At 41.0% G+C, this 7,418-nt stretch overlaps 1 protein-coding gene across 1 annotated transcript in view; it reads left to right on the top strand.

Annotated features, from left to right (window-relative positions):
* ZMIZ1 (zinc finger MIZ-type containing 1) overlaps positions 1-7,418 on the top strand; it is a 349,956-nt gene that overhangs the window by 321,692 nt on the left and 20,846 nt on the right. The window contains exons 12-14 of the mRNA XM_017806863.1: positions 1,275-1,449; positions 2,767-2,908; positions 6,090-6,300. Of these exons, the coding sequence (XP_017662352.1) occupies positions 1,275-1,449; positions 2,767-2,908; positions 6,090-6,300 (528 nt within the window). The remainder of the gene's footprint in view (positions 1-1,274; positions 1,450-2,766; positions 2,909-6,089; positions 6,301-7,418) is intronic.

The raw sequence follows: 7,418 nt of genomic DNA, 5'->3' as shown, positions 1-7,418 counted from the left end.
CCAGTGCAGTCACACTAGAATAACAGCAGAAGATCTCTGAAGTTTTTAAGTGGCAGATTTTTAAATACATTTTATCTGTGTTTATATTAGATGGGTTTAAGTTTTTTGATTTACAGGATAGTTTTAACAGAGAATCTGTTGTCTTTCCAGTGTATCCCCTATTTTGTATTCAAATATCAACTGCTCTGGAAACAGTTAGGGAAAAAGAGCTCTTGTTAATAAGGGAGATTATCCTGGGCGGGGGAAAATTCCAGTTTGCCACAGTCAGAACCTGAACATTTAAATTGTAGTGATTGTGGAGATAGTAACTGTATGTGTTAAAGGAAAAAAACAAAGATGGCTGGGAATTTAAATGCTTAAGATTTTAGAAGGCACCTTTCTTCTTAAGTACTTTCAAGTATCCTAGTCTAGCAGAGCAGCGCTTAGTTACAGAGTCATATTTGAAGTCAGGATGCTTTGGCTGTCTGTAAAGGTTTTCATCTTCTGACACTCTTATGTGTTTCTGCTTATGGTACATGAACTATTACAGGAGAGTGCCATGCAGCTGCAGTTTTGTTTAATGTCAGCTTCCTTCACATCAGGGTTATTGGTTTATTCTGTTAACTGCAACCACCCCCTTAATTACAAGAAACAAAACCAACAGTGTTTTAATATGTAGCTACTATTTATATTTAATTATCCTTTTTCTATTAGTTTCTCTTATCCAGCAACAGACTAGGGACAGAATCAAATTGTAGGTACACAGAATAAAAAACATCCCCTGACCCCCAGAGCTTTAATTCTGAATAGATGACTTGGACAGGGGTGGAAGAAAGGATAGAGGGAAGTAAAAGGGACACAGACTGTCTAATTGTGTGTCTTTGGATTTTGTTTTTCGTGTAGGCTTCTGTGCCCTGGGGCTATTTTGGGAGGACGGCAAAGAGATATAAAGGGCTGGGTGGGCTGTGGTGGTGTGGAAAAACTGAAGTGAATGGCTGGTTGGTTTTGGAAAGGGAGTGTTCAGATGAATGCAGAAAGGCTTTTGGCAGCCTTTCTTATATCTGGTCATTGCCTGAGTTAAGCTGGCTGGTCTGCTGGTTTCAGTTCCTGCTTTGCTCTCCTAAGGGGCCTCTTCCCTGAAGGCCTCATGGGACATCCTGTGGTTTCTTGTCCAGAAACAGAGGGGCCTCCCTCCCTTGTTTGTAGTCTTTGGTGTTTGATAACAGTGCTGCTCACAAGGCTTATTGTTCTTATTTTAAGACTGCAGTAACAATGTGATGTTATTTATTTTCTAGCCATCAAGGCCTGTACCTGTGGCAAATTACCCTCATTCACCTGTTCCAGGAAACCCCACACCACCTATGACACCAGGGAGCAATATTCCTCCATACCTGTCACCTAACCAGGATGTCAAACCGCCATTCCCACCTGATATTAAACCAAATATCAATGCTTTACCACCGCCTCCAAGTGAGTAGCAAACAGAATGCCCCCACAGTCATTTATTGTTCCTCTGTTCTCTGCCCCATACCCTTCAGAGTCTGGAAACTAGCTCCGATTGCTGCTCTGGGAGAGGCTCAAGCTGTAAGTTATAATAGGTGGCACGTGCGGTGTAGACTCACTAGAACCAGGGGACAGAAAAGAGAAAGATTGCCATCCCCTCCTAAAACAGAATATCAGAAAAGTTCTTCTAGGTCAAATTTGTAAGAGTTTTGCTCCTGAACTACTCCTTTGATACACTTCTTGAGGATAAAACAGTTGTTTTCAGGTTGTGCTATGAGTGCTTTGTTTATTGTATGAACTTTCATTGTGGTCTGTTTTGTTCAAGGGCAAAGCCATTCATTGAACAACACTGCAGAATAGTGTAAAACGTGAATATTTATAGCGGTGTCTCTATTGTAATCCGTGCAGGCTTCTTAAGAATATTCAGTAGTATGCCAAAAATTGATATATGTTCTTTTCAAAGCCACTCAGCATCACAGCTACATTTGGCTGGGAACAGGGCAGGAATAACAAGATCTGTCTGACTAGATGCTAGCACGAGATGTTTGAGGTTTTGAAGTGACTGATGAACAACAGGGGATATCATTTACTAGGGAGCTGTGAAAACCTTTATGTTTTGTGTAAAATAACTGCTGCTGCATTAGCACTTTGCAGCTCTGTTTGGAGTTCAGGATAGCTGAAAAATCAAGTAGAAGAAGGTGGCCTGCAGTATTATTTGGGCAAGAACACAGCATTTAAAGCCATTTGGACTTCACAGATCAGCTGTAAGTTACCACAAAACCTCCTTTATGGGCTCAGGTAGTAATTGAATACAGTGTCTTTGGTCATCAGATACTTTCAGCTGATGAAACTTGAAACAAATTGGGTAATGTTGATCCCAGTTCAAAGCAGGGAAAACAAGCATTATCACAGTTTGACATAATAAAGAGATTTGTTGTCAGTCTTCTGCCAACAGAGTAAGCCTGGACACAGAACCTATCCTGTAATAAAAACCAAGAATTTTTGCCGTGCCTGGTTTGTGGCTGGAATGCTAAGGTCCTAATGTGAAGCATGGGAGAATAGAAGACTGCTTTGCCATTGTCATGAATTTGAACCTTGTCACTTGCATCACTTAGATGACGTAGTCACTTGTGATTTTCTTTTTTGTGTGTGTAAGCCTGCTAAGTTAGACCCAGTAGCAGATCACTGTGCAAATTGTCACTATTCTGTATAAATATACACATTATTATTGCACTGCAGATGCTAAAGGGAAAGTTCACGCTTTCTCTCCCTCTTCGATCCCAGCCAACCACAACGATGAACTGCGTCTGACGTTTCCCGTGAGAGATGGGGTTGTCCTGGAGCCCTTCCGGCTGGAACACAACCTGGCAGTCAGTAACCATGTCTTTCACTTACGGCCAACTGTCCATCAGACACTGATGTGGAGGTAAGATCAGCCTTGCTGCAAAGAAGTCTTGCATCCCGTGGTGGAGGAGTGGCCATGAATTTCAGGGCCATGGAGGTTTGCCATGAATTTCGCTTCAAAAGTTATAGATTGGATGGGGAGGATGTCCTTTTGACTCCTCGGTACTTCCACCTGTCATTTTCCAGAGACAACACATTCTGAAATGCTTCATAATATGTATTGTATCTCCTTGCTGGTAGCACATAGCATTCAGTGTCCAAAAAAATCACTACAGCTGTTCCATCCTTTCTGATCTGTGCGGAACAGGAGCACAGTGTACGTGACCTGACCCACACGAGTATGAACTTCCATTTCAGAGTCTCTGAAGGTGCTTTGTGGCCTCTGAAATGTTAATTGCAGGAGTAGCTATGCAGGGCTCTTACAGCTTATGCTTAAATTAAATGGTGCAAACTATCTGATAATGAAAAATAACCCACTAATGAAGGACCTGATTTAGAGGCTTGGTAAAATCATTTGGAAAGACAAGTGTTTAAATTCTCCAAACTTCAGAAACTAACTTCCTAGATTCCCCCTATTTTCTTACTCCACAAGTAAAAACAGCTCAGAAATATCAGAACATAGCTTTCCACATACAAAGACTTCTGGTTTTCACTTAGTGAGTTCTTATTTTCAGCGCAGAATAGTTTTCCTTGGTGGTACTTTCCTGCATTTAATGTAGATCTGTGTAAGTGATTCCAGGTTATGTTTTGGTTCCTCCATGCTCATGGAAGTGCCTTAGATCAAATGACAATCAGAGCCTTAATTTTTTTTTAATCTATATATTTTCAAATACTACAGAATAATTGTGTCTCCTCATTCTGTTTTTCTCAGAAAGTGTCTCAGTATTTATCCTGCCTGATGATTACATTGTTTGAACCTTTCTCTGTGCACTGTGGAGGCTGGTTAGTTGCTTGGGATCTTTCATGGAAGTTATTTCCCTGTGAGAATCTTCTTCCCACTGACTGGAATCCACTTGAGACTTCTGTTCTCATGGTGTGGAGGGCAGAGGTGGGCAGAGAGGTGCACTCACTTCCCTACCCTGGGGACAGATTCTGGCTCTAAAGCTGAGGCTTGATGCAGAGTGCAGGAGTCCTTGTGCCTTGGTGCCCCCTCTGCCCTGAGGTAGCCTGGGGGTTGGGAGGAAGGGAGATTGCAGGCAGACCACATCCAATAATTAACACCTAACTTTAAGGTCAGTTATTGCTTGCTTGCATTTCATTATCGTGGAGTACTCGCAGCAGAGGGAGTTTTGGCAGTTATTTGCCAGTTCTTATTAATAAGTAATCACTACTGGGGATTGTGCTGGCTCATTCAGTAGATTTATAGTGCTGCACTGAGGCATGAGGCTGTTTCTTAATATCTCTTCTTTCTTTCTTCTTTCGCTCACCAAACACATAGCCTTTATTTAAACTTATTTTAATGAAGACTCATAGGTAAACTGTGCTCAGGTCTGCTGTTTTGAAAAGCTTGTTAATAGTGGGGAGAACGGATGGTCCTGTAATGAAGTCATTCCACATTTAACTGGGGGCTGGATGGATGCCAGAAAAATGAATTAGTCACATGTGTGGATGGATTTCGGTTTTTATAGAGAATGGTGGAATCGAGCCAATTCTCAATGTTTTTCTGCCAGTTAAAATATTCGGCAAAACCTCTCACGTGTACACACATAATGAATAGCAATGCAACTATTTCTCTCCCCACTGGGAACTTTTCATGGTTACGAGAAACAGAAAGGTTGAAGGCAGGGAAAATGTCTCCTTGAAGCTGGTTCAGCCTTCACACTGCTCGCTTATGAATAACGTCCCGTGGTGGAGACACTGCATGCTAAGAACATGAGGGTCTCCCGAGCCCTGTCACTGCTCTGTGACATTGAGCAGGCCTGCTCACCCAGTCAGCTTGGGTTTGATGTCAGAGGTACCAAGCCTTGCTTCCCTCTAAGTTTGGATGACTGTGGTGTGTTCTTGTGAGGTGAGAATGTGAGTGGAACTTGCAGAGAAAGCTTTCAAAAAATGGTTAATAAAATATTGAAAAAAAGCCTGAAAAGGCTTCATATGGATGGATTATGTTGAAAGGTCAGGTAATTTGTATTCCCTAAATTTCTTTTTAAAAAAAAAATGTTTGTGTCCAGTGCTAAATCTTGATGTTTTGAAATCCATAAAAGATTATGTTGAGTCAGATTGAAATCTTAGTAAGGAAAATGGCAGTTAAGGTGATGATCTCCTGAATGATCTGTTCCTCTTGGATCTTACAAAGATATCTTCTTTCAGGAAACATGAAGAAATAAACACACAGATTTTCAAGTGTGAATGATAAACTTTCAGCTGTCTTTTGCTGTCATGAACCGCAGAATCCTGACATTTTAGTTCAGTTTTCCATGTTCTTTTAGATTTCTTATTTAAATTACTCATTCCTAACACAAGGTTAACATCCTTTTATGAAACTGAAGTCATAGTCTGTACCCACTTAATTTGTGATTAACGTAATCTCAGCCTCTTCCTTTTTTGGAGGTGTTACAGAACTAATTTCTGAGGAGCTAAATAGTGTGTGAAAATTATTATTGGAGAGGTGGGAGGAATTCATGCCCTGAAATAAGGTCTAAATTGGGTAGATTTAATCCACAGCTGTGTTAATTTGGAATCACAGAAACTGCAGTTTCAGTGGGGAGTGAGATATAGGGGTCATTTTAGCTTGGTTGATTTACCTTTTTTAAGTCAGGATTAGCTGTACTTGTATTTTGTATGTCAAGCGTTCATTCAAATGCTCTTTTAAATTCTGAGGTAGCGAAGAATCCAGTTTTCCAGCACACTCCACTGCTGCATACTGTTTTCTTGTTCTTAACACACAAAGGACATACATGATGTTGACATTCTTCTTTCTGCAGAATCACTCCATGGTCTAGGTTTGCAGGGAGGTTTGAGATGTTTCTTTGGAAAGTCCTTTATAAGTGTAAAATATGAACAACTTTGGGGCATGCCTCCATCATTAATTCATCATGACTTGCTTCTGTTAAGGGCTTTTATGAAGAAAGCATGTTATCTCCTTATTGGCAATAGTTTTAGAAAAATAATCTGATTGGGAAAGAAAGAACGTTCCCAGCATCAAAACAACCCCTCTCTGCAATGTGAAAGCAAAGTTAAAGGAAGATTTATTGGTTGTTGTACAGGTCTGACTTGGAGTTGCAGTTCAAGTGCTATCACCATGAAGACAGACAAATGAACACAAACTGGCCAGCTTCAGTCCAGGTCAGCGTTAATGCAACCCCACTTACCATCGAACGTGGTGACAACAAGACATCTCATAAACCTCTGCACCTAAAGCACGTCTGCCAGCCAGGAAGAAACACGATTCAAATTACAGTCACAGCATGTTGTTGCGTAAGTACCCTGAGCTCACGGCTGCAGCTGCTGATGCTGAGTTTGCTATTTAGAACAGTTTGCAAATGTTGCCTTAGCTGAAGGAGCCTTACTCTCATTTTTTACCATATCTTTTTCTGGTAAGGTTCTTATTTAATGATGTTGAAACAGTCAGAGTGCTAATATGAAAATTTTTGCTGCTTAATTATTGGAGAATGTAGTGGTGTCCTTCCAGCGTCTCTGACAATGTTCATGGTTTTGGGGAGGAAGGGAGTTTGATCTCCTACCATTTACTGTGTGCTATGTAACAAGGTGGCTAAAGTGTATTAGTGTAGAAGTAGATTACTGGGATGAAGACTGTTGATGGTACTAATTTCATTAACTTAAAGTATTAAACTGTGTTTGATTTGTCATGAAAAGATCAACATCATAATTGTTGGTGTTGGTGATGATTTTTCAAATACCTTTTTAGATTAAAAACTCATATTCCATGATGCACTCTCTAGACCATTCAGCTTTCCCCTTTCTCCTTTTCCATGGGTTAGTTACCCTGGGGGATGAGTACTGTATTTTTAATGTAGACTATTCTGCACATCCAGTCTGAGCCTTTGACTGTCCTCATGTCACTGACAATAAAGCGAGCTGCAAGCTCTCACAAGGTCACTGTGTGAGGCACGTTGACAATAAGCCATCCACTCATTTTGCTTTACTTCACACTGATGTTTCCCTGCATAATATCATTTATCTGATGGCTGAGAGCAGGAGCAGCATCCTGTGAATCCACAACGAGCTCCGTGTTGGGGAAGAAGATTCAGTTGATTCCAGGCACATCAGTCGCAGATTGTTTTCTTAACTTCCAACGTAGTCTGAGGGCAGACAGGTAGGCTAGACTGTGTCAAACAATCCAGGGTTTTAAAATAAACCCTGATGTCAGAGATTAATATGTCAGCCCTATGTACTCTGAATATTACGGAGGGAGAAAATGCAGAAAATCTTTAGTTTTTTAAAGCCCCTGTATACCCTAAGCATGGGGCAACGTCCTGCACAGTGTGCAGAGTATCCATAAGGGAGCACGTGTGCGCAGAGGAGCAGAACCAGCTTTCATATTTAAGCTCTCATGAAAGCCAAGTGTCCAAGGG

The sequence above is a fragment of the Lepidothrix coronata genome, unplaced genomic scaffold (assembly GCF_001604755.1).
Source record: "Lepidothrix coronata isolate B3197 unplaced genomic scaffold, Lepidothrix_coronata-1.0 Scaffold17, whole genome shotgun sequence".
In the NCBI taxonomy this organism is placed as follows: Eukaryota; Metazoa; Chordata; class Aves; order Passeriformes; family Pipridae; genus Lepidothrix; species Lepidothrix coronata.
The sequence above is the reverse complement of the archived record's forward strand: the minus strand, read 5'-3'. Positions and strand labels throughout refer to the sequence as shown.